This window comes from Lutra lutra, chromosome 2 (genome assembly GCF_902655055.1).
Source record: "Lutra lutra chromosome 2, mLutLut1.2, whole genome shotgun sequence".
In the NCBI taxonomy this organism is placed as follows: domain Eukaryota; kingdom Metazoa; phylum Chordata; class Mammalia; order Carnivora; family Mustelidae; genus Lutra; species Lutra lutra.
Genome location: NC_062279.1, coordinates 146,009,855 through 146,037,620, shown reverse-complemented (window position 1 = coordinate 146,037,620; position 27,766 = coordinate 146,009,855). Strand labels below are relative to the sequence as shown.

General features: G+C 46.3%; 1 protein-coding gene across 6 annotated transcripts in view; it reads left to right on the top strand.

The window, feature by feature from the left end:
- The window catches only part of STK32B (serine/threonine kinase 32B), a 412,641-nt gene that overhangs the window by 296,326 nt on the left and 88,549 nt on the right, over positions 1–27,766 (top strand). For all 6 annotated transcript variants that reach the window (XM_047718860.1, XM_047718857.1, XM_047718856.1 and 3 more), the window contains one exon: positions 26,862–26,899. In XM_047718860.1, the coding sequence (XP_047574816.1) occupies positions 26,862–26,899 (38 nt within the window). The remainder of the gene's footprint in view (positions 1–26,861; positions 26,900–27,766) is intronic.

The following is a 27,766-nucleotide window of genomic DNA, read 5'->3' as shown; positions in this document are numbered from 1 at the left end:
CACGCCCAATGGTCCATGCAATACGTGCCCTCCTTAATAGCCACCACCAGGCTCACTTAACCTCCCACCCACCTCCCTCCCCTCCAAAACCCTCACTTTGTTTCTCAGAGTCGACAGTCTCTCATGGTTTGTCTCCCCCTCCAGTTTCCCCCAACTCACTTCTCTCCATCTCCCCATGTCCTCTGTGTTATTCTTTATGTTCCACAAGTAAGTGAAACCATATGATAATTGAGTCTCTCTGCTTGACTTATTTCACTCAGCATAATCTCCTCCAGTCCCATCCATGTTGATGCAAAAGTTGGGTATTCATCCTTTCTGATGGCTGAGTAGTATTCCATAGTATATATGGACTATATCTTCTTTATCCATTCATATGTTGAAGGGCATCTTGGTTCTTTCCACAGTTAGGTGACTGTGGCCACTGCTGCTATGAACATCGGGGTACAGGTGGCCCTTCTTTTCACTACATCTCTATCTTTGGGGTAAATACCCAGTAGTGCAATTGCTGGGTCATAGGGAAGCTCTATTTTTAATATCTTAAGGAATCTCCACACTGTTTTCCAAAGTGGCTGCACCAACTTGCATTCCACCAACAGTATAAGAGGGTTCCCCTTTCTCCACATCCTCTCCAACACTTGTTGTTTACTGTCTTGTTAATTTTGGCCTTTCTAACTGGTGTAAGGTGGTACCTCAATGTGGTTTTTATTTGAATCTCCCTGATGGCTAATGATGATGAACATTTTTTCATGTGTCTGTTAGTCATTTGTATGTCTTCTTTGGAGAAGTGTCTGTTCACGTCTTCTGCCCATTTTTTGACGTGATTATCTGTTTTGTGTGTGTTGAGTTTGAGGAGTTCTTTATAGATCTTGGATATCAGCGCTTTGTAGTGTCATTGCAAATATCTTCTCCCATTCTGTGGGTTGCCTCTTTGTTTTGTTGACCTTTGCTGTGCAGAAGCTTTTGATCATATGTTTTTATTGAAACAAACAGTTCTCAAATTTAAAACAGCATCCAAAGTGGTAAAACATTGAGAGCTAACCTTCATGAGATTTTGCTTCTCAGATTGCATTCTGGGCTGGCAGAAGACTTAGAGAAGTGGTTCCCAACCTCAAACCCACAAACCACCTTTCCAGTATGTGTCCTATCACAATGCCAACCAACTGCCTCCTTTCTATTTTTCTTTGTCTTTAACTTAATGCATTTACGTTTTAAAAGACTTTATATAAGTATCTTAAATAGCCAATAATACTAGCTTTTAATATAAGTAACTGGAAAGAAGAATCAATGAAAACAAAATAGAATTATAAAATTTAGGTTGGATCAGGAGTACACCAAAAGTCTGAGCTGATTCCTCTCTTTCTGTATTGAAAGGGTGGGGGCATTAGCAAGTGCTAGAGAGATCTTAAGGGCTTAGGGGTACCAGGTTCAGTCTTGCTTCTTGACATGATCAGGAGAATCTGAAGAGCTGGAATGTCTATCAGGATCCTGTCCATGTAGCTCCCAAAATAATCAGGCTGGCCACTGAGAGTGGCACACACTTTGTGAAACACTGGCTGAGTGGAAAAGGAACACAGGCAAGGAAGAGATTGGTGAGGAGGGAAGTAGAACCAGAGGTCATCATGATTGACCAAATGTGAGGGTCATATCCACACCAACAGAGCAGACCACCAGCTAGGTCCCCAGAGCTTCAGACTCCCTGTGTCTGGGTTGGGGCCCCAGAAGGTCCATGTGTAATCAGCATGCCTGCAGCTGGTGGGTGGAGGTATCTCTGAGAAACACTGGTCCAGCAGGTGGGGCTGTGACTGGGAGTGTTTGTGGAGACCCATCCCAAAGCTCCAAGCTCCATCTCTCTGTCTCTGGCTCTCCCTCACATGGGCCCTCAACACCTTAATGCCCTTGCCCAAGTGGGAGATGCTTCACCTGCAAAAGTGTGACTGTTGTGCCCTACTGCTAGGAGATCTGGGAGAAGGCAGGTGATAGGCTCTGTGCAGCCAGATGAAACCACTGGGCAGCTCTGGGCTCTGCTAATAGACCTCAAAGAGATTGAGGGGTCAATGTCAGGGTCAGAGAGAAGGGAGCACCAAGGGGAAGAAACCTCTGGATTTAGCCCTGAATCAAGCTCCCCCATCCCCACCTTTGCTGATCATTGATAACAATGAGGCTAACAGTAACCAGTTATTGGGATGCTATCAGTGGATATTCTGATATTCCTTATGAGGTCATTGGTGGGCCTGAATTCAAACCAGCCTATGGCTTTAGCTTCTCTGCTAGCCCTGGCTGCCTCCCACCCTCTGTTCCACATCTTCCCAGACATTTCACCAGGGCCACCTTGAACTCTGCGGTGTCCACACTTCTCTCTGACATCCTCATCCTTAGGCCAACTGCATGCCCCCTTCCTGACTTCAGGGAGCCTGGCTTTTCCTGGATCCTTATTCTTCTCACTGTCCAGAATCAGCAGCTCATATCCTTCTTTTTGTACTCCAAGCTCCAGAGGTCTCTCTCCTCTTCACATAATTCCATGAGAGGGTGTTATGGGCTGAACTATATTCTGTTCCCTACAAACTTCTTATGTGGAAGCTCTAACCTCCAGCGCCTTGAAGTGTGGCTATGTTTGGAGATCAGGGCTTTAAAGAGCTAATTAAGGTAAAATGGCCTCAAGGGAAATCAATCTGTCGATACCTTGATCTTGGACTTCTAGCCTCCATGATCATGAGGACATAAATTTCTGTTGTTAAACCCCTCAGTCTGTGATGTTAGGTTGTAGTTGCCCAAACTGACTGATACAGAAAGCTCTGGTCCTCTGGTGCATCCTTGGGGCCTCGAGCAAACACAACCTTAGATCCCAGCCCGACCTAAGGCCAGCCGCCCAAGGTCGTTTCCTCCAAGAAGTCAGGGCACATTAGGAAACTTTTCAGTCATCTTGGACATGAGTCTGATGCTGGGAACAACTCCGTGCACATTTCAGGGGCTGACAGCATTAGCACTGCTGGGAGAATACAGCTGGAGACACAGTCGTTCCAGCTGCGTGTCACAAAACTGCTCACTGTGAGGCTGCCTGAGTCAGAGGTCCACATTCCTGTGCCCAGAACATCTACCAAGCCCATTTCTCATTTTTAAGGACGATTTGGATATGTTTATCATTCTGGTGAAGCCACCCTAGACCAGACATGTCCTCCAGTTGAGCTATTTCATTGTCTCTTCCCTCAGCAAACAAAACAGAAAATGGATGAGGTGGGCTGCGTCTGAGCCAGCCTGATCCTGTGGCCATCCACTACCCACCTATGTGTCTAATCTAGGCCTTCCTGGCGCCTTACCAAAACTCTCCAGTACTACCCAAAAAAACACAAAAGGCCAAACTCCTGCATTGAAAACATACTATGAAATAGAAGGATGTTGCTCTGAAGACATATGGCGATTGTACTGATATTTTGTCTAATTGTGTGAACAGATATTGTAGAAAAAGCCTCATATCTAAGGTGAGGGTAGCTTATGCAAGAATCCTGTTCCAACCACCCACTACTTTGTGCCAACTTCTCACCAAGCCTCATTATCAGTGGGAAGCAGGAAGTGCAATTCCTATCTCATAGTGGGACCAGCATTGACTGTGAACCTATCATTTGCAGGTGCCTTTACCCAAGGATGGTTGAGTCAAATGGGGCACCACACTTAGTAGTGCCTGTGCTTGGTTTAATACTCTGCTGTAGCCACCTTGAAATTCTTGCTAAGATTTGAACAAGGGGACTCATGTGTTGATTTTGCACTGGACCCCACCAATTATGTAGCTAGTCCTGCTTTTACTCTAATCATGTAATCCTTATAACATCTTGTAAGGTAGAACTTAAGATCTTTATGGTAAAGAACTTGAAACTTAGGAGAAGTTCAGAAGCCTGGTCAGTGGTCCACAGCATGTTGGCAGCATTACCATCACCATCATTATCTCTGGTAGCCTGCTTATGGTCCATAGCTCATCATCATCACCATTACCATTGTCACCGTCATCATCATTATCATCATCACCATAAGCATTATCATCATCACCATCAATGTCATCACCATCATCACCACCATCAACATTATCACTATGGGCATCATCATTACCATCATCATCATCATCATCATCACCATCATCATCACCATCATCACCATCAACACCATCATCACCACCATTACTATGATAATCATCATCATCATTATCATCATCAACACCATGACCACCATCATCATCATCATCGTCACCATCATCATCATCATCGTTACCATCATCATCATCATCACCATCACCACCAGCACCATCACATCAGCACCAACATAACCATCAGAACCATCACCATCAACACCATCATCATCACCATCATCTCTGATAGCCCACCCCTCCCCCAGTTCTCTGTCCCATTGCCTAGGACACATCTTGAACTGCAGTGACACAATGCAAATGACTATGTTTATCATCTATTTTCATTTCTCATTTCTCCCTACTGGCATGTAACTTCCATGAGAGCAAAAACTTACTTGAGTTTTGTCCATTCTAGTCCAAGCAGAGAACAGCACCTGGCACTCAGTCAGCTCTGAACACATTGTGCAATACGTGTGAAGAATCAGTGATTTATCAAGACTCCATCACCAGGAACTGTGTTGTTACTTTAGGTCCTTTATTGAGGGAGGACAAATGTCCCCCATCTGATGGATGAGGAAACTAAGACTTAAAGAGGTTAAGTCCCCAAGTCACTCTGCTCATTAGTGGCAGGCTGGGCTTTGAAACCACATCTCTCTGGTGCTGTTGGAGGGAGCAGTTGTCCATGGTATCCTGCACCAATGGGATCACAGCAAGCAACAGCCTTGTCACCTGTACCATGAGCTCAATAACAATCCCCACACCCCCATGGGGTTTTAGACTAAATGAGATGAGTGTGTGTGTGTGCAGCATCTTGTTTGGTGTAGCAAGTAAAAAGTGGTCAATACATGTTAGATGCTGCCTACCCTCGATTCCTGCACCCTTCACACCGCCCTATACAGGATTCTTACTTGCCCTGCCCAGAGGTGTAGTTTTCAGGAAACGGCATGTGGATTATTTGTAATATTATTCTGTTTCTGAAAGTTGCTCTGCCCCTGCCTGCCACTACCTTATGCCTTCCCCATGTCCTTGGGACCTTGTTAATATGGTTAATGGCACAGGTCCTAGGGGCAGGTGCTTATAGTTGGATCAGGGGGCTAATAGGTAGAAAGATGATAGATAGATAGATAGATAGATAGATAGATAGATAGATAGATAATAGATAGATGGATAGATAGATGGTAGATGGATAATAATAGATAGATGATAGATAGATAGATGATAGATAGAAAGATAGTAATAGACAGATGATAGATAGATAGATAGATAGATAGATAGATAGATGGATGATAGATATGTATTTTAAGGAATTGGTTCACACAATTGTAGAAGTACAAGTCCAAAGTCAACAGGATGGAGACCCAGTGAAGAGTTGTAATTCAAGTCTGAAAACTGTCTTATTGTGGATTTTTTTCCCCATGGGGGAAGTCAGACTGTTCTCTTCAGACCTCTAACTGATTGGATGATTTTCTTATTTCTAAATTAAGCATTTAAAATCTTTTGATATATTGATATGTCAGTATATCAAATATATATTGATAGCCCTCACCTTGGTGCCCAGCTTAGGCTAATTCTTTTGCATACATTGTGGCAGTTTTAATCCTCACAATAATCCCAGGAGGGACTTGATGACTGTCCCACTCTGCAGCAAAGGACACTGAGTCTCAGAGAGGTTAAGAGCCCCAGAGCCAGAGTTTGTTTCAGGTTGATACAAGGTGCCTTATGGTGCTGGCAGGCGAGGACCCTGTGACTCTTACACATTTTGGCAGCATGTCCCCTTGGACAAAATACTCAGAGAGACTGGGCCCTAAAAATAGCAGCTCTTAAAATATTAATTCCCTATAATGCTCCATATATATGCTGCTTTCTAACCAGGGCTCCCACAGTCCTAGTAGAATCAGGGAAGGGATCTCTGTCCTTCTTTGTTTCTACCCTGAGCGGTGCGTGCCCTTTCCTGTGGTTGGGTGGGTGTGTGGGTGGGTGTCAGTGGTGTTTGCTTGTTTCCCTTGCCAGTGGATCCGCACCTGCCTGGCTGGTTGCTTTAGAGCCCCGGGAACTCAGCCCACTGTCACTCCTGCATCCTTGCCCTGAGCCCAGACGATCCTCCCCAGCCCCCACCCCATCAATCAAACTGAACATGCCTGCTCTGAGGGAGCCCACAGGGCTCAGCAGCTGTAACACCACCATCCTAACTGGTTCCCAAAGGAATCAGAGCCCACCCCTGGGGCTTGTATTTTAATGAAGCTACGCCTACACACCAGGAATTTTAAAACTGAGAATTCCCCCCAAATCCTCCCCTGAACAGAGCCTCCCCCTTGTGAGCCAACTCAGATATTTGGGCTGTTCCCATAGAAGAGCAGGACTTTCAAACCCCAGGAGGCCTCAGAATCCCACTGGGGCTTGTCCCCAACAATGCATGTTCCCAGGCCTCATCCTCAGAGGCTGAGGCTCTGACTGGTCTGGAGTGGGGGTGGGATGCTGTGTCCTAAGGATCCTGGTTCCCAAAGTTGTGAGACTGAGGACTGACCCTAAGAGACAATGAAGAGGCATCCACAGAGGCGGGCCATCGGGAGTGGTAGTTCATCCACTCAACTACCCAAACAGCTATTAACCAAGTGGGTTTGTGCGGCAGAGGCTGTGCTAGGTGCTGGTGACATACCAGTGTGGGGTAAAACGACCCTGTTGTCCTGGGGTTTACATGTGAATCAGGAAAGACAAACCAAGAGCCACATGGAAAGAAAAATGTGGAGTGGTGGCTAAATGGAGAGGAATAAAGAGGGTGAGCAGTAGGGGGATCTGGGGGTCTGCAGAGTGAGGGGGGAGTCACAAAGCTATGGCCCACAGCAAGACCAAGGTCCACTGGGACCTGGCCGCCTGGCCACGCACAGGGAGCAAAGGGAGAGGAGAGGAGCAACAGGAGGCTGGGGAGTCCAAGAGAGGACCTGTGAGCCGAGAGCATTCCCTCTTGCTGTCATGATGAGAAGCATGGGGAGGGCTGGGGACACTGGGGTTTCCAGAGCCATGAGATGCACTCATGTTGGCAGTGGGTATGAGAAACAGTGGAGTAAGTGGTGGCTGCAGTGCAGGGAGTGTTGGGGTTTGAAGAGAGACCATATAATATGGTCCCCAAAGAACAAAAGGGACCAGATGGGGAGGATGTCGTCAGGAGACAGGCAGCCGCACAAAGAGGATTCAAAGCCAAACTCAGCTCCTTGTTGTACACTTCTGCAGCTGTGTTCAGCTGGGTGGTGCAAGAGTGTGCCATCAGAGAGCAGAATGTAACCAGGGTTGGGATTTGTCCTGACGCATTGGGGTCAGGAGCTGAGGGCTGGGGGCAGGGGGCAATGCTGTTGAGGACAGTGGACTTTGGGCGGTGAGAGCTAGGGACACTGAACCTGGCAGGTGGACAGCGAGGAGGCAGTGGGGCCATTGGGTTGTGGAGGTGTCAGGCACAAGAGCTGTAGGAGGCAGGAACAGGGGACGGGTGTGCTGCTGGAAGGTGGCCGTGGAGTGCAGTGCCTGAGAGGTCAGGTGATAAGGCCTGGGGTGTGACTGTGGGGTGAGTGGTGGAGGCAGAGTAAGCACTGAGATCTTCACAAGAGAGGAGGTCAGGGACTGGAGAGGCAGGGTGCCCAGCCACATGGCTGTTATATCACCAAGACTCACACAAGGGATGTGCTGCAAGGAGGCAGGGAACCAGGGACTAAGTCCTGTTGTCTTGGTGTGACCCTCCCAGGTGTCTGTAGAGGCCTAAAGCAAGGAAGGGAGATGACAGTGTAATCCGATGGTCCCATCTTCAAAGGTGGTGGAGTTGAGGGGGAAGGCGGGACAAGGGCAATGAGGAAAAAGGGGACATCTGCCCTCCTCTGGGCTAGAGCTCCAAGGGGTGATGGAACAACGTCCACTAGAGATAGTTGGGGTGGTATAGTGTCCTTTGCAGTTAGCCCATGGGGTTACAGCAAGCGGTGAGGGAAGTGTTCAAAGCAGGAGCTGAGCTATGAGTTCCAGAAGGGATTGTGGAGGGACTGAGAGCAGGGCAGGTGAGGGAAGAGGTGAGGGTTGGGGATGTGTTGCCAGTAGGGATCACACTCCAGGGGATGAGGTGTGGCTGGGATCTTGTGCCCAACATAAAAGGAAGAGAGGGCCAGTAGATTAGACCCTGTGGTCCCAAGGCAGGACACCATGATGAGCTGTCAGTGCTAAGAGTGTAAAGATGGCATTTTTCTTGGGGTTCTGGGGCTCCCTCTCCACTCCTACAGATGGACTGATTCCGTCAGGGAAGGGGGACTTTTCCAGAGGCCAGCCATGTTCTGGACAAGTTACAAAACATTATTAGGTTCAAGATTCTTCAACTGGAATCTGAAAATAATGACCCTGAGCCCAGGGCTATTGTGGAGACAATTGGTGAGGTGCAGTCATTCTCAAGGATCCCCAGGTCTTTTTGTCACACTTAAAGAAAAAAGCTTCTGGTCCCTAGCCCCCCACCCTCAAATGCTTTGTCGGCGGCATTCTCCAGGGACCCCCTCCCAACCATCTCTCTCAAGCATCATCTCCACAGCTCTCCTGTGATCTTCCCCCAGGGCATGAAGTGCATGTCTGTCTCTGCCTGTGTACCTCCTTCCTGCTAGAATGTAAGCCTTGTTTATCGACTCCGGATATCCTGTTTTGTTCACTGCCGTACCCATAGCACCTGGACCATTGCAGGCAGAGGAGGTATCAGTAAATGTGCCTTGAATGCCCAAAAGATCTCACGTCAGTGTGAGCCCAAAGCCCTGCCCACTGCGTGGTGGTGAACTGGTCTGGAGGGATGAGTTAATAGGAAGAGCAGTGGACACAGGAGAAGCAAGTTCTCAGCAGCACAGAGAGCACTGGCCGTGGAGATGGATCAACCCTGACCTGAGTCCCGTTGAAGGCATATATTTGTGATTTAATGCAAGTGGTTGCACCTCTCAGTTAGTTGTAGTAAACACAATTATGTCTTAGGTCTGTTTTAGCTCTAAAATACCTTTGTCTTTATCAGTGACTCAGATAAAATCCATGCTATTGAGTTTATGATAGTAGGGGAAGCAAAGTTCAAATCCCAGTCCTGGTGCCCATTTACGGGGTTGCCCCAGGAAGTTACTTGCTCTTCTGAATGTTAGTGTCTTCGTCTGGAAGACAATGGGACCATTCCTTGTGGTGGCCAGGCCTCCCCCTGCCCCCGTGCTGCTGTATTCCAGTAGCAACCCTACGGATGTACGATTAGGGCCTGATACAGTCATGAACTCTCCCCAGCGTTTGCCTCAGAAAGGAACTCTGGGATTATGAACGTAAGGCCCATAGTCTAAACATTGTAACAGAAAAGGAAAGAATTGGGTGCCGTGAGGGAGCACAGCACCACTCAGGCCCAGCCACTCAGAACCCAGCAGGATTACTGAATCCGGGAGGAGAACACAAAACCAAATCATCGTGATGATTTATAAGCTGCCCGAAGTGAGTGAAATAAAATGAGAGTGAGGCTGTGGTCTTTGGGAAAGCTGAGTCCTGGAGGATCCCTGCCTGGAACAGGGCCCTGAGCCCCAGGCTGGGATCTGACCCTCACTGGGCCTATGCCCCTGGGCCCCCTAGGAACCCCTGCACTCAAATATTAGAGTTCTGACTGATATTCACCCAGTGCCTCCTGACGAGTTTATAGATTTAGTAACTTAATCAATAGTGGTTGAACACCTAACATGTGCTTAGTACCGTGCCAGGGCTATGAATCTAGGTATGGGTCTTGCTTTGATGGGATTCAGAGCCCACTGGGAGACAAAGGCCTCAATCAGATCATCACACACACACGGATGCTGACCGTGGTCACCACTCTGACAGTGACATGAAGGAACGAGATGATGCTAGACTGGAACCTGGTCCAAGGAGGCCTTCTATATGGGAGTGACAGTGAGCAAGACCAGGCAGAGACTGGGGAGCACTCCAGGCACACAGACATGAAGACTGTGATGGAGGAGATGCCTGCCCAGGTTGGCCAAGTGGCTCTACCCCAACATCTCCACCCCACCCTGAACAGGGATGAGAAAGAGCTTAAGATGGGAATCAGAGGAGCTGGGTTCAAATCCCCCTGCTACTCTTTCATTGTAACTAGGCAGGAGTCACTTTGCTGCTCTAGGCTTCTGTTCCCTTGCTCATGAAAGGAAGATGAAGCTGGTTCTCAGGGCTGTCAGGGGGATTACAGGAATTGCAGGTGGGAAGGGGTTTTGTGAACTGTAAAACTGTGCATATGGCAGAGGTGGTCCTAATCACATCGCCCAGCTCTTCAGTCTTCCTGTCTATCACATCCCGTTTCCTCTAAACTCCTCTTAAGTAGGAGTGGGTCGGGCTGGGAGAAATAATCACCATTTATTGAGCACCTACTGTATGCTAGGAACTGAGCCAGTTCTTTATGTACATGATTTCATTTTCTCCTCATTTTACAGATAGGGAAAACTGAGACTCCAGTAGTCGTAGAGTAAGGATTTAAGCCAGCGTCCATGTGGGAAGGGCTCAGAGTTTTATGCAACATCCCAGGATGTCTGTGCAAGCATCCTGTCCTTCCACACACTCTTCTTGTTCTCCATACGCCATGGAAGACTCTTGCCTTGAGTTTGCAGTCTGGTGAGAAGGCTGACTCACGGACACATAACGGCAGTTCAGGCTTCTAGGAGCAACTAGAAGTGGTAATGCTGAGTTGGGTGGGTCTCCAAGGGCTTCATGGACCCCTCATGACCTGACTGGTGACCCCCACACTGCATCTCAGACTATGTGTTGGGTATGTCGTCAGGCTCACCCGTCCATGAGTGAATTAATTGAACCCAGTGCATCCTTGAACATGTTTGTGAATCCTGAAAGCTTCAGTCTCCATGAGATATACTTGGGAATAATTAACTGAATGCAATTGCCTTACACCCCGACCAGTGGAGAGGCAGAGCCCTTGAACTGGATTAATCAATGTCAACCATGCTGATGTTTGTTCTTTGCAGGATTAAAGGAAAATGAACCATCCCCAAGCATGGCTTAACCAGCTGCTCTCTCTCTTCCAAATAATAGAGAGAGAGGAAAAAGACTTGGCTGGAGGCACAGCATGGGGCTTAGCTAGATGCAAGGCAGAACTAACTTCCTAGGCTGTGTGTACATTTGCAGAATGCTTTCATGCTTTTAGACCAAGACGTGGGTCTCTAGCCAATATGTCCTGCCTCTACCATGGGCTACTCTGTGACCTCATTGCACTCAGCCTTGGTTTTACTGACCAATGACAGGGATAATAATATTGTTTACCTATTGAGCTCTGGGGGGATGCCATTGCAAAATACCACAGACTGGGTGGCTTTAAAAAGATAAAGTTACTTCCTCACAATCCTGGAGGCTGGAATTTGAGATCAAGGTTTCAGAAGGGTGGGTTCTTCTGAGGCCTCTCTCAGTGGCATGTGGACAGTCATCTTCTCCCTGTGTCCTCATAGGGTCATTCCTCTGGGCCTCTCTGTGTCTTAATCTCTCCTTCTTATAAAGACTCCAGTTAAGCTGGGTGAGGGCCCACCCTGATGGCCTCCTTTTACCTTGATTACTTCTTTACAGACTCCATCTCCAAATACAGTCACCTTCTGAGTCCCGGGGGGGTGAGGACCCCAATGCATGAATTTGCAGGGGGACATGATACAGACTAGATCATGGCTCCTCAACAATGCCACGTCCTAATCCCCCAAACCCTGTGAATGGATATTTTTATACAGCAAAAGGGACTTGTGTGCATGATTAAGCTAAGGATCAAGAGATGGGAAAATTATTGCAGATCATCTGGGTGGGTCCAGTGTGACCACAAGTGTCCTTATAAGAAGGAGGCAAGAGGGTCGGAGTTCAGAGTAGGAGATGTGCAGACAGAACCAAGAGACTGAGGGGAGCCGAGGCAGGACCACCGGTAGAGGAGCGTGGGTGCCTCTAGAAGCCGAAAGGCAGGGAAACAGATTCCCAACCCTAGAGCTTCCAGAAGGAACACACCTTGTTGACACTTGATTTGAAGCTCCAAAGACTCATTTTGGAGTTCTGACTTTAGAACTATACGAGAAAAAAATCTGTTTTGTTTTAGGTCACGAGGTTTGCAGTAACTCATTACAGCAGCCCCAGGAAGCGAATGCAGGTTCATGAGGATGAATAAAGCAGCACAGGCTAGTGCCTGGAAACCTCGGGGTGAGGGCCAGAGTCACGCCGGACTGTGGCAGCAGGCTGGGACACGGGGACGCAGGGAGGGGCCATGAGCCAAGAAGATGCTACGTCCCGCAAACTGGGTGGCCTGAGACAATATGAATTTATTCTCCTGCAGTTCAGAAGTCCAAAACAAAGACATTGACACGCTTGTCTCCCCTTGGGGCTCTGAGGGAGAACCCCTCCCACACCTCTTTCCCGGTGCCTGGCGATGCCAGGCGACCTTGGCTTGTGGCTGCCCGACCCGGGCTTTGCCTGTCTTCACAGAACCTTCTCTGTTTGCCTCTGTGCCTTTTCTTCTCCTTACAGGGACACCAGTTGTTGGTTTGAGGGCTGACCTAAACCAGTACAACTTCCTCTTAATTACCCCTGCAAAAAGACTATTTCTAAATGACATCGGTCCACAGGTACTCAGTAGACACAAATTTGGGGGACACTGTGTGAGCCACTCCTACTCCAAGAGGTTGCTGTTGAACCGTGTCCTAAAACCTACAGCTTGGGGGGCCGGTGGTAGTGGGGAGGGCATGCCACTGAGCGCCGAGGCTTGGCTGGGCTTTCTAAACACGCATCTGCGGATGGTCCTGGGCCTGTGAGCACCATGCCCCACTCTGCGTGGCACCCTTACAACTTTTCTGTGGGGGAATGTCTCCTCTTCCCCTGTTGTTGTACAAGGATGAGGGGGTCCTTGGCTGTTTAATGCCTCCAGCTGATGGATTTACAAGTTGACAACCACATCCAGCATTCCCTTTTTATTTCTGAGACGATGTTAGAACTGGCTAGAGGCGCTGTAGGTATCAGAGGGCCATTAAGGGGATTTATGTAAGAAAGGACAGAGTCAGATTTATGTTTTGTAAAGCTGTTTGGGTCATATTAAAAAAGAAATACAACCTTGTGTGGGGGTGTTGTAATAAAGAACGTATCCTGAAATACAAATTATGTAATTGTATTTATCGAACTGGGTACTTATAGGCATACACTCCTCTAGCTATGACTGCCTACTTTAGATTCCAGGAACTCATGCATTTTCTTCTTGAGATTTTTTTTTTTTTCCTCCCAGGCAGAGAATATTGATCTAGAAACTGGGCGCCATGCGAATTGGGTCTTGTCTGCCAAGACCTGAACTCTGACCCCCTGTAATTGTTCTTTGTTCATCAGTAAGACGGGAGCAGTGTCAGAACTAAGGGAGGTGACGTAGGAAGGTCTGTGTTCGTACCTGGTGCAGAGCAGCCACATTCTGTGTAATATCCACATAATGTACAATAAATTGCCCCTGGCTCATGGTGAGTGCTCAGTACAGGTTGTCTGTTAATATGACCCATACTACTGTTAACATGAGTGCATCACGTAGGGGTCTGGGGTTTGTCCATGGTCCCTGCCTTCCGCAGGAAGCAGGAGAGAGAGGAGAGAAAGAAGTAAGATTTGAGTAGCCACGATGAACACTTTCATTGTCGTTTCCCAGTTTCTAGAGCAGTCCATGCCAGTATGGTGAGATCCAAAATAGGAGAACCATGGTCATTGGCTTCCTGTCCCACGTCTGCTTGCTGGTAGATGAGTGCAAGGCCCTGCTCAAGCTGGCTAAGACAGAGGTCAGCAGCGAAGGTGACTCCCCCCAGTCCCTACACAGCCCCACAAACATCTCTGCACCTTTCCCTGGGGCTCCTCGTGTTAGCCCAGCTCACACAGACGTGTATGCCTCTCCCTCTTTTAGCAGTGAGCATGGCTTCCGTGGGCCTGGCCCCATGCTGATCGCTCCCCTAAATCCTCACCGAAATCAAGCAGGGTCCCTGGTGTTCAGCCAGACCAGAAGGAAAACCTAGGAATTCCCTCTGAGGTCTGACCACCTGAAGTTGCCTTCTCCATCAAATAATGCTCCTCACAACTGGCCTCAACCCACCTCTCTAAACTCACCTCTCTTCATCACAGTCTCTTCCCACCGCTCCGGCAAGCCTGTCTTCCCTCTGCCCAGAGCTGCGCTAATACCCTCAGGCTGTTCCTTATTGAACAGCAGCGGACAACAGAAGTTTCTGGATCAGACAACTGGCTCATTGAATTTGTGTATTAAAATACACCAGGATGCCTGGGTGGCTCAGTTGGTTAAGCATCTGCCTTCCGCTTGCCTCATGATCTCAGGGTCCTGGCATCAATGCTGCGCCCAGCTGGAGCTGAGCAATGAGTGGGGAGTCTGCTTCTCCCTCTCCCTCCGCCCCTGCCCCTTGCTCTCTCTCACTCTCTCTCGCACTCAAAAGAAAAAAAAAAAAAAAAAAAAAAAAAAACGAAAATAAAACATGATAAAGGTAAATTCCTGGAACAGGACATACAACAGGTGCTTTAACAACATGCAGAATAACACCACCGGTGCCAGACAATCCTTGCCTTAACTGTGTGCAATGCATACCCTCCAGCTAGGAGTGCGGAACCCAGCAGACCTGATTGTGGATTGCGCGCGTAGGGCCGGAGCAAGCAAGAGGCGGGAGGCGGTCCGGGGATGCACCTTTTCCCACCTCCGCCTGCTGCCTCCCTGCATGCCAGCCCTGCATTTCTCCACCCAACCCCCGCCCACGCTGTCCCCTTGGTAAAGTAGCCACAGATTTCATTTCACAATTGTGGCTTTTCTCCAGTTTTTGTCTTCATTGCTGCGCACGATTGCTGACTGAGGATGCTCCGAGGCTCCTGCAGAAATGTCCTCGCCGCCCTCCCTCGCCCTGGGGATCAGAGCCACTCCTGTGCTGTTTTTTTTGTTTTTGTTTTTGTTTTTAATAGTCCAGCTGACATTTTATGGTTTGTTTTATTTGGAGGCTGGAGAATAATTCAAGAGCAAGAACTGGGTTTTATAGCCACGCCTGCACACTTTGCATCAAAGTGCCAGTTTGCCCAGCTCTGAAATTATGAGCCTATCCTCAGGAAACGTCATCACAGCCTTCCATCCACGCAGAGCTCCTAACGCGCCTTCCGAATGCACAAGCCCATTTGGAAGGAGATGACGCACCAGTGATGAGATACCATCAATGAGAAAAATAGAGCTGGAGGGAATGGCCCTGAAACCTGCGACCCTGCGGCTCTGATAAGATGCTCTGCACCTAACTAAAATGCTGTTCTTATTAAATCCCAAGTGACTCAGCCTCTCTGGCTGGTTTGTCTGTGTACTTTTGCTGGAGTCTGCCTGGTGAGTCTCCCATGAAAGAGATTTTTTTTTTAATGTATTTATTTATTTAAGAGAGAGAGAAACAAATTCCCCACTGAACACAGAGCCCAATGTTATCTCAGGACCCTGGAGATCATGACCTGAGCTGAAATCAAGAGTCGGACGCTTCGCCAACTGAGACTCCCAAGTGCCTCCAAAGAGATCTAACTCCCATTCCCAAAAGCACGTTTCCCTAGTGCTCCCCAGGTCCATGAAAACAGCAGTGATGGTGACCCATCTTTTTCTGCACTCCTTTGGCTTGGGGGCCGGGCCAGGCTGGCTGTTGGCAGTCTCTCGTTATCTTTACCCTGCAAGAGTCAGAGACGGGCTGTTTCCATTTTCCAGATGAGGGAACGGGGCTCAAACTGCCCGAGATCATACAGCTAGTGCAGCTCTATTCTGTCGCTGCATAACAAACAGCCCCAAATATAGCAGCTTACACCAGCTCTCGTTGACTCTCTCAGCTTCCATGCGCTGGGGTCTGGGCCCAGCTTCACTGGCTCCTCTGCTCAGCCCCAAAGCTGTGGTCCAGGCACTGCACTTGTTTCTGGACCTCTCCCAAGCTCCCATGGCTGTGGGCAGATGGCAGGCCCTTGTGGCTACAGGACCAAGCTGCCCATCTTCTCGCTGGCTCTCAGCAGCTGGAGGCACCTGCAGCTCCCACTGTGTGTCCTGCTCGCACATGACAGTGCCCATCTTCAAAGCCACAAGGAAGGATCCCTCACTCTGGCCTGCAGAGACCAAGTCTGATATGATGTCATCTTGCGGGGGAGGGGCAGACACATCTGTCAGCTTTGTCACATTCCCTTGGTTGGAAGCGCATCACAGGTCAAACGACCCATCCAGGTGTCAACCCGATGTCACATCTTGGGAAAGTCCTTCTCTGACCTCCTCCCCAAAACAGGACCTCTTTAGATTTTTTTCCTAGATCTTCAAAGCCCTTGTCCCGACCTGGAATGTGTCATTTTTATTCACATGCACCCTGGCCTGTCTCCCCTCCTGGAGCTCAAGCCTCATTCAGCTGTGTCTGTCTTGTTTACTGGTGTGTCCCCAGTGACCACAGATGAGACACCCCATAAATTCTGGGGAACTGTTCGTTCACCTCCATGCTAAGAGTCGATACCAAAGGAGTGCATGCAGGCATCAGATTTAACCCACACCAGGAAGGAGGCTGGGGCAGGGGGTCACCCTGGTAGCCACGGAGAGCAGGGTTGGAAGCCCTGGCAGCCTGTTCCTGAGTAGGACTCACCTGGATGGACAGCCTCTCTCCTTGGAGCCGCTGTGTCTGGTTTACCGAGCTGCTCACAACTGTGCTGTTTGGTCCTCATGATATGCGATATGGTGGACGGGACTTTTCAGATGTGACCATAGGCTCCATGAGTGGTGGACCTGTCCAAGGTCATGCTGTGGTCTGTGGGGGACCCTGGCTGCCCTCTTGAGATGGGCCAGCCTCCTCCATTGGCTCCCCTTCTCATGGCTGGCTGTGTTTGATTCCTGTGACTGTTACAGCAAATCACCACAAAATCTGGGAGTAAAATGACAGATTTATTCTCTCACTTCTGGCCCAAAGATTGAAATTGAGGTGTCAGCCAGGCCATGCTTTTCCGAAACTTCCAGGAAGAATCCCTTCCTGCTTCTCCCAGCTCCTGGTGCCTCATGGCCCTCCTGGACTTCCAGCCACAGCTCTTCTATCACTGCCTCTGTCTTCAGGAACTCTTCTTCTGTCCTTCATGTCTGTGTGTCCAACTCTCCCTCTCCTTTCTCTTATAAAGATGGAAGCCGTGTACTCATTTGCAAATATCTTCTCCCATTCCATGGGTTGCCTCTTTGTTTTGTTGACTGTTTCCTTTGCTGTGAAGAAGCTTTTGATCTTGATGAAGTCCCAAAAGTCCATCTTCGCTTTAGTTTCCTTTGCCTTTGGAGACATATCTTGAAAGATGTTGCTGTGGCTGATATCGAAGAGGTTACTGCCTATGTTCTCCTCTAGGATTCTGGTGGATTCCTGCCTCACGTTGAGGTCATTTATCCATTTTGAGTTTATCTTTGTGTACGGTCTAAGAGAATGGTCGAGTTTCATTCTTCTACATATAGCTGTCCAGTTTTCCCAGCACCGTTTATTGAAGAGACTATCTTTTTTCCACTGTATATTTTTTCCTGTTTTGTCAAAGATTATTTGACCGTAGAGTTGAGGGTCCATATCTGGGCTCTCTACTCTGTTCCACTGGTCTATGTGTCTGTTTTTATGCCAGTACCATGCTGTCTTGGTGATCACAGCTTTGTAGTAAAGCTTGAAATAGGTAACGTGATGCCCCCAGTTTTATTTTTGTTTTTCAACATTTCCTTAGCGATTCAGGGTCTCTTCTGGTTCCATACAAATTTCTGGATTATTTGCTCCAGCTCTTTGAAAAATACTGGTGGAATTTTGATCAGAATGTCATTAAAAGTATATATTGCTCTATGCAGTATAGACATTTTAACAATGTTTATTCTTTCGATCCAAGAGCATGGAATGGTCTTCCATCTTTTAGTGTCTTCTTCAATTTCTTTCATGAGTGTTCTGTAGTTCCTCGAGTACAGATCCTTTACCTTTTTGGTTAGCTTTATTCACAGGTATCTTATGGTTCTTGGTGCTATAGTAAATGGAATCTATTCTCTAATTTCCCTTTCTGTATTTTCATTGTTAGTGTATAAGAAAGCCACTGATTTCTGTACATTGACTTTGTATCCTGCCATGTTACTGAATTGCTGTATGAGTTCTAGTAGTTTGGGGGTGGAGTCTTTTGGGTTTTCCATATAAAGCATCATGTCATCTGAGAAGAGAGAGAGTTTGACTTCTTCCTTGCCAATTTGGATACCTTTTATTTCTCTTTGTTGTCTGATTGCTGTTGCTAGGACTTCTAATACCATGTTGAACAAGAGTGGTGAGAGTGGGCATCCTTGTCGTGTTCCTGATCTCAACGGGAAGGCTGTGAGCTTTTTCCCATTGAGGATGATATTTGCTGTGGGTCTTTCATAGATAGATTTTATGAAGTTCAGGAATGTTCCCTCTATCCCTATACTTTGAAGCGTTTTAATCAAGAATGGATGCTGGATTTTGTCAAATGCTTTTTCTGCATCAATTGAGAGGACCATGTGTTTCTTCTCCCTTCTCTTATTGATTTGTTCTATCACACTGATTGATTTGTGAATGTTGAACCATCCTTGTTACCCAGGGATGAATCCCACCTGGTCACGATGGATAATCTTTTTAATGTGCTGTTGGATCCTGTTTGCTAGGATCTTGTTGAGAATCTTAGCATCCATATTCATCAGTGATATTGGTCTGAAATTCTCCTTTTTGGTGTGGTCTTTGCCTGGTTTGGGGATCAGGGTAATGCTGGCTTCATAAAAAGAGTCTGGAAGTTTTCCTTCTGCTTCAATTTTTTGAAACAGCTTCAGGAAAATAGGTGTTATTTCTTCTTTGAAAGTTCGGTAGAATCCCCCAGGGAATCCGTCAGGTCCTGGGCTCTAGGTTTTTGGGAGGTTTTTGATTTCTGCTTCAATCTTGTTACTAGATCTTGGTCTATTCACGTTGTCAGTTTCTTCCCGGTTCAATTTTGTGAGTTTGTAGTTTTCCAGGAATGCATCCATTTCATCTAGGTTGCTTAACTTATTGGCATATAACTGTTGATAATAACTTCTGATAATAACTACTTCCTTGGTGTTAGTTGTGATCTCTCCCTTTTCATTCATAATTTTATTAATTTGAGTTTTCTCTCTTTTCTTTTGGATTAGTGTGGCCAATGGTTTATCGATCTTATTGATTCTTTCAAAAAACCAGCTTCTAGTTTCATTGATACCTTCTACTGTATCTCTAGTTTCTACCTCATTGATCTCTGCTCTAATCTTGATTATTTCCCTTCTTATGTGTGGAGTTGGTTTAATATGTTGTTGATTCTCCAGACACATGAAAAAATGTTCATAATCACTAGCCATCAGGGAGATTCAAATTAAAACCACGTTGAGATACCACCTTACACCAGTTAGAATGGCCAAAATTGGCAAGACAGGAAATGACGTGTGTTGGAAAGGATGTGGAGGAAGGGGAACCCTCTTACACTGTTGGTGGGAATGCAAGTTGGTGCAGCCACTTTGGAGAACAGTGTGGAGATTCTTCAAGAAATTAAAAATGGAGCTTCCGTGTGACCCTGCAATTGCACTACTGGGTATTTACCCCAAAGATACAGATGTAGTGAAAAGAAGCGCCATCTGTACCCCAATGTTCATAGCAGCAATGTCCACGGTCGCCAAACTGTGGAAAGAACCAAGATGCCCTTCGACGGACGAATGGATAAGGAAGATGTGGTCCATATACACTATGGAGTATTATGCCTCCATCAGAAAGGATGAATACTTGACTTTTGTATCAACATGGACGGGACTGGAAGAGATTATGCTGAGTGAAATAAGTCAAGCAGAGAGAGTCAATTATCATATGGTTTCACTTATTTGTGGAGCATAACAAATAACATGGAGAACATAGGGAGATGGAGAGGAGAAGGGAGTTGAGGGAAATTGGAAGGGGAGGTTAACCCTGAGAGACTATGGACTCTGAAAAACAACCTGAGGGTTTTGAAGTGGTGGGGGGTGGGAGGCTGGGGGAACCAGGTGGTGGGTATTGGGGCACGGATTGCATGGAGCACTGGGTATGGTGCAAATCAATGAATACTGTTTTATGCTGAAAAGAAAAAAAAAAAAAAGATGGAAGCCGTGGCGTTGAGGACCCACCCTAAACACAGAATCCTTAACTAATTCTGTCTGCAAGGCTCTGTTTCCAAATAAAGTCACCTTCTCGAGTCCCAGGTAGACATGAATTCTCTGGGGACACTGTTCATCCCACTCCATCAGGTCGTCTCTCCATAAGTCTGCGCCCCACCTCGGATTGGCTCTGACACACTGAGCCCTGCTGTCCCAGTGCACGGCCGTTTGTTCTCCAGCAATCCCCTCCACCTTGTCTTGGCCTTGGGGCCACACTCACCCCTACACTGTAGGGTCTGTGCCCCTCCAGCACATGGCACCCAGCCCATATGGCCCCCTCTCCCATGGATTCTGAGCTTCCAGGGGGTAGAGAGGATGTCCTGAGCCTCTGCAACCCCCAGCCCTCTGGTATTTGCAAAATGTTAGTGGAAAGAAAAGGAAGAGGAGGAAGACAGAGGGATGGAAAAAGGGAGACAGGGAGAAGGGACAGGGAGAGCCACGAGAAGCAAGAGGAGGGAGGGGAGAAGGGAAGGGAGCAGTGCAAAGCCCCAGGGGACACCAGAGGAGGCTGTGGCTTCTGGCTGTGGTCCTTGCAAGCATTTTAGAGTTCATGCTTCCTTGGCCATGGCCACCTCCTCCCTGCTCCCCACACCCTGAACAAGGTCATGTCAGGCCTTAGGGGATTGCTTTAAAATAAAATAAGACAAAATCTGAGAGAGAGACAAACCATAAAAGAGTCTCAACTCTAGGGAATAAACTGAGGGTTACTGGAGTGGAGGTGGGTGGGAGGATGGGGTAACTGGGGGATGGGCATTGAGGAGGGTAGAATTACTATTTGATAAACTCAGGAGCAAACACTTTTTATTTCAAAGCAAGCTGTCATTAGTCTCAGAAGATTTGACATTTATGATAAATGAGTGAGTGGGGTTTGAGCACCAGAAGTCTGTGGTTTTAATAAGGAGCTTTGGAAAGTGTGTCCCTGTTAATCATAGTAAATCGGGGCTGAAGATGTCAGTTGAGTTTCTCGAATGCTATTTTTGTGTTTTGGGGGTTTTTTACATTCATTCTTTCATCCTCCCTCATTCATGTTTCCTGTGTGATGTCAAAAGCTCTCCCTCCTCAACCAGATTTTATCGAGGCTCTTCTTAGTTCTTTTGCAATGAGGCCTCAACTTTTGGGCTTTACTGTTCATCCTTGTGTTGCCCAGGCTTAGTGAGGACTGGTGATGTTGCTTTAGCGAAAACCCCCTCCCCTCTCAGTATCTGGTCAGGTCCTCATCCCCCAGGTGATGTCCAGTGCCCCAGCCACCTTCAGCAAGAATCCTATGGGGTGGCTTTGGCCAAAACCCCCTCCCCAGATGTTTTCAGTCAATAAGTTTGCATCCATGACCCTTCCTTCCCCTGGGCTGTAAATTCCCGCTTGTCCATGTTGTATTCAGAATTGAGGCCCATTTTTCCCCTACGGAAATTGTCTGGAATACAGTGTCTTCTCACACCTGAACTGCTGTCCCACTCTGATTTTTCTCTGACAGTGTCTACTAGTGACAGGCATCTTGCTAGGCATGTGGAGCAGAGATGAAGAAAGCAAACCCCTACCTATAAGCACAACTTGGAGCTGGAAGCCCTTTGCTCTAATGGCCATGTACAGTGGAACTTTCCAGAAACTTCCCAGCCCCTTCCCTAAAAAAAGGATCAGCAAACTTTCACCCCAAAATACCAGATAATAACTATTTCAGGCTCTGAGGGCCACATCAGTCTCTGTTGTACATTCTTTTTTCCCCCTTTGTGTGTGTGTGTTATTTTGTTTCCACAGCTCCTTAAAGTTATACAAGCCCTTCCTAGCTCACAGACCATACAAAAACTGACTAAGGGCTGGAAAGACCAAGTGCTCAAAGAGTGGATTCGTGAAGTCTCGAAACCAGAAATTGTTAAGAATATTCAGGAAGATTTTTATCAGATGCTTTTTCTGCATCAATTGAGAGGACCATGTGGTTCTTCTCTCTTCTCTTATTGACTCGTGCTATGACATTGATTGGTTTGCAAATGTTGAACCACCTTGCATCCCAGGGATAAATCCCACGTGGTCATGGTGGATAATCTTTTTAATGTACTGTTGGATCCTATTAGCTAGGATCTTGTTGAGAATCTTGGCATCCATATTCATCAGGGATTTTGGTCTGAAATTCTTTTTGATGGGGTCTTTGCCTGGTTTGAGGATCAGGGTAATGCTGGCTTCATAGAAAGAATCTGGAAGTTTTCCTTCTGTTTCTATTTTTTGAAACAGCTTCAGGAGAATAGGTGTTATTTCTTCTTTGACTGTTTGGTGGAATTCCCCAGGGAATCCATCAGGTCCTGGGCTCTTTTTTTTGGAAGGTTTTTAATCACTGCTTCAATCTCATTACTAGATATTGGTCTATTCATATTGTCAGTTTCTTCCTGTTTCAGGCTTGGAAGTTTATTGGTTTCCAGAAATGCATCCATTTCTTCTAGGTTGCTTAACTTATTGGCATATAGCTGTTGATAATAATTTCTGATGATTGTTTCTATTTCCTTGTTGTTAGTCATGATCTCTCCCTTTTCATTCATAATTTTATTAATTTAGGTCCTTTCTCTTTTCTTTTGGATTAATTTGGCCAGTGGTTTATTGATCTTATTGATTCTTTCAAAGAACCAGATTCTAGTTTCATTGATATATTCTACTGTATCTCTAGTTTCCATCTCATTGATCTCTGCTCTAATCTTGATTATTTCCCTTCTTGTGTGTGGGGTTGGCTTAATTTGTTGTTGATTTTCCAGTTCTTTAAGGTGTAAAGAGAGCTGGTGTATTCAGGATTTTTCCATTTTTTTGAGTGAGGCTTGGATGGCTATGTATTTCCCCCTTAGGACCGCCTTTGCTCTATCCATAGGTTTTGGACCAATGTGTCTTCATTCTCAAAGGTTTCCATTAATTGTTTAAGTTCTTCTTTGATTTCCTGGTTGATCCAAACATTCTTGAGCAGGGGGATCTTTAGCTTCCAAGTGTTTGAATTCCTTCCAAACTTTTTCTTGTGGTTGAGTTCCGGTTTCAAAGCATTATGGTCTGAGAATATGCAGGGAATAATCTCAGTCTTTTGGTGTCAGTTGAGCCCTGATTTGTGACCCAGTATGTGGTCAATTCTGGAGAAAGTACCATGGGCATTCGAGAAGAATGAATATTCTGTTGTTTTTAGGGTGGAATGTTCTGTACATATATCTATGAGGTCCATCTGGTCCAATGTGTCATTCAAAGCTGTTGTTTCTTTATTGATTTTCTGCTTGGATGATCTGTCTATTACTGAGATTGATGTGTTAAGATCTTTTACAATTAATGTATTCATATCAATATGACTCTTTATTTTGATTAATGGTTGGCTTATGTAGTTGGCTACTCCCATATTGGGGACCTAAATACTTAAATTGTTTTATCTTCTTGGTGGATAGACCCTTTAAGAATGATATAGTGTCCTTCTGTATCTCTGACTACAGTTTTTAGCTTAACATCTAATTTATCTCATATAAGAATCACTACTCCAACTTTCTTTTGAAGCTCATTGAAATGGAAAATGGTTCTCCATCCCTTCACTTTCAGTCTGGATGTATCTTGAGGTTCCAAATGTGTCTCTTGTAGACAGCATATGGACAGGTCCTGTCTTTTTATCCAGTCTGCAACCTTATAACATTTTATGGGAGCATTTAGGCCATTCACATTGAGAGTGATTATTGAAAGATTAGTTTTTGTTGACATCATGTTGCCTGTGAAGTCCTTGTTTCTACAGATTGTCTCTGTAAATTTCTATGAGACACATAGATGGTGGGACAGAGTAGAGAGTCCAGATATGGACCCACAACTCTATGGCAAATAATCTTCAACAAAGCAGGAAAAAACATCCAGTGGAAAAAGACAGTCTCTTCAATAAATGGTGCTGGGAAAATTGGACAGCTATCTATGGAAGAATGAAACTTGACCATTCTCTTACACCTCACCAAAGATAAACGTGAAATGGATAAAAGACCTCAACGTGAGGCAGGAATCTATCAAAATCCTAGAGGAGAACATAAGCAGTAACCTCTTCGACATCAGCCACAGCAACTTCTTTCAAGACATGTCTCCAAAGACAAAGGAAACAAAAGGGAAAATGAACTTTGGGGACTTCATCAAGATCAAAAGCTTCTGCACAGCAAAGAAAACAGCCAGCAAAACAAAGAGACAACCCACAGAGTGGGAGAAGATATTTGCAAATGACACTACAGACAAAGGGCTGATATCCAAGATCTATAAAGAACTCCTCAAACTCAACACTCAAAAAACAGATAATCAAGTCAAAAAATGGGCAGAAGGCGTGAACAGACACTTCACCAAAGAAGACATACAAATGGCTAATAGATACATGAAAAATGTTCATCATCATTAGCCATCAGGGAGATTCAAATCAAACACTCGGCATCAGGGAAATACAAATCAAAACCACCATGAGATATCACCTCACACCAGTCAGAATGGCTAAAATTAACAAGTCAGGAAATGACAGATGCTGGCGAGGATGCGGAGAAAGGGGAACCCTCCTACACTGTTGGTGGGAATGCAAGCTGGTGCAACCACTCTGGAAAACAGCATGGAGGTTCCTCAAAATGTTGAAAATAGAACCACCCAATGACCCAGCAATTGCACTGCTGGGTATTTACCCTAAAGATACAAACGTAGTGATCCGAAGGGGCACGTGCACCCGAATGTTTATAGCAGCAATGTCTACAATAGACAAACTATGGAAAGAACCTAGATGTCCATCTACAGACGAATGGATAAAGAAGATGTGGTATATATACACAATGGAATACTATGCAGCCATCAAAAGAAATGAAATCTTGCCATTTGCGACGACGTGGATGGAACTAGAGGGTATCATGCTTAGCGAAATAAGTCAATCGGAGAAAGACAACTATCATATGATCTCCCTGATATGAGGGAGAGGAGATGCAACATGGGGGGGTCAAGGGGGTAGGAGAAGAGTAAATGAAACAAGATGGGATTGGGAGGGAGACAAACCATAAGTGACTCTTAATCTCACAAAACAAACTGAGGGTTGATGGGGGGAGGGGGTTGGGAGAGGGGGGTGGGGTTATGGATATTGGGGAGGGTATGTGCTATGGTGAGTGCTGTGAAGTGTGTAAACCTGGCGATTCGCAGACCTGTACCCCTGGGGATAAAAATATATGTTTATAAAGCTGTAAAAAAAAAAAAAAAAAGAAAGAAAGGATGAATACCCAAGTTTTGTAGCAACATGGACGGGACTGGAAGAGATTATGCTGAGTGAAATAAGTCAAGCAGAGAGAGTCAATTATCATATGGTTTCACTTATTTGTGGAGCATAACAAATAGCATGGAGGACAAGGGGAGATGGAGAGGAGAAGGGAGTTGAGAGAAATTGGAAGGGGAGGTGAACCATGAGAGACTATGGACTCTGAAAAACGATCTGAGAATTTTGAAGGGGTGGGGGGTGGGAGGTTGGGGGCACCAGGTGGTGGGTATTGTAGAGGGCACGGATTGCATGGAGCACTGGGTGTGGTGCAAAAATAATGAATACTGTTATGCTGAAAAAAAAAAAACACATTGAGATACCACCTTACACCGGTTAGAATGGCCAAAATTAATGAGACAGTAAACAACAAGTGCTGGAGAGGATGTGGGGAAGGGGAACCCTCTTACACTGTTGGTGGCAATGCAAATTGGTGCAGCCACTTTGGAAAACAGTGTGGAGATTCCTTAAGAAATTAAAAATAGAGCTACCCTATGACCCAGCAATTGCACTACCAGCTATTTACCCCAAAGATACAGATGTAGTGAAAAGAGGGGCCATCTGTACCCCAATGTTCATAGCAGCAATGGCTACAATCGCCAAACTATGGAAATAGCCAAGATGCCCTTCAATGGATGAATGGATAAAGAAGATAGGGTCCACATATACAAGGGAATATTGCACCTCCAGATAGGATGAATACCCAACTTTTGTATCAGCATGGGTGGTACTGGAGGAGATCATGCTTAGTGAAATAAGTCAAGCAGAGAAAGTCAATTATTATATGGTTTCACTTACTTGTGGAGCATAAGGAATAACATGGAGGACATTAGGAGAAGGAAAGGAAAACTGAATTGGGGGAAATCGGAGGGGGAGATGAAAGCATAAGAGACTGTGGACTCTGAGAAATAAACTGAGGGTTTTGGAAGGGAAGGGGGTGGGGGGATGGGTGACCCTGGTGGTGGGTATTAAGGAGGACACATATTGCACGGAGCACTGGGTGTGGTGCATAAACAATGAATCTTGGAACACTGAAAAAAATAAAATTAAATTTAAAAATTAAAATTAAATTAAAAAAATAGAATATTGAGGAAGAAAATATTCACACAGTCGACTTGCAATTGTGCAAAACAAGAAGGGAGAACACAAGCCCTCTGTTATCCTAATTACTTCCCAGCTCCCTGTCTGGGCTTCATGCTGAGGGAGAGACAGGCACTCTGATGTTGTCAGGCATTTGTCCCCAAGCATCATGTTTGTTGTGTGCTCATCAGTAGAAATCACATTGTCAGCCTATTTGTTTTCTCTTACAGAGACATCAAGCCAGACAACATCTTGCTGGATGAACATGGTAAGCCTGTTATGTATGCTTTACAGAGATTCTTCCAGCGGGAAGTTTGAGGCTCTGGGAGACTGAGGTCCTAGGGAGTTGGATTTAAGGGCTGACTAGAAAGCCTTTTTTGTTTAATTCTGGTGGAGAAACATCTGTGTAATTTCTGGTCTGTGTCCTGCACAGTGAGTCAAGCCCAGTGTATTGGAAGATCTCATGTCCTGGTGGGAGGATGATGGGGGCCGAAGTGGGGATGAGATGTAGGGCTGGAAATTTCCCCCACCTGTGTATCCGTGGCTTCAGAAAAGTCACTTAGCTCTCTGAGCCTCAGTGTCATCTTCTGTGAAGCAAAATGGTGTCCACCTTCCAGATTATAATGGGGATCAAAGGGCCTCCTGTCTGCCTGGCAAGCCAGGAATCAGGAATCAATAACCCACGAAGCCTTCCCTCCTCCTGGCTTCTCAAGCCTTCATGTGCATATAGACCCTGATTCAGTTGGTCTGAGGTAGGGCCAAGAATCTGCCTCTCTAATGGCTCCCAGGTGAAGCCAATGCCTCTAGTCATTGGACCACACTTTGAGAAGCAAGACTCCATGCCGAATTTTGATCTCATTGGAATCTCTTGGGGGACTTGGGAAGAATAAAAAGCCATTCCCTGCCTTGCTTCAGTGAGTCTGGGCCTCTGTGTTTTGGCTCACCCCCAGGGCTGTGATGCCCATCACAGTCAGGACCATAGGTCTAGGGCACGACCCAACAGTGCACATCTCAGCTGATCTGACAGCCTATGGCAACCTTGCAGCCAACTGTCACAGCAGCCTTGAACACTAAATTCAATGACAGTGCTGTGGGAGCCTCATCCCCAAGGGCTTTCTGGAGGATGGGATGGAGT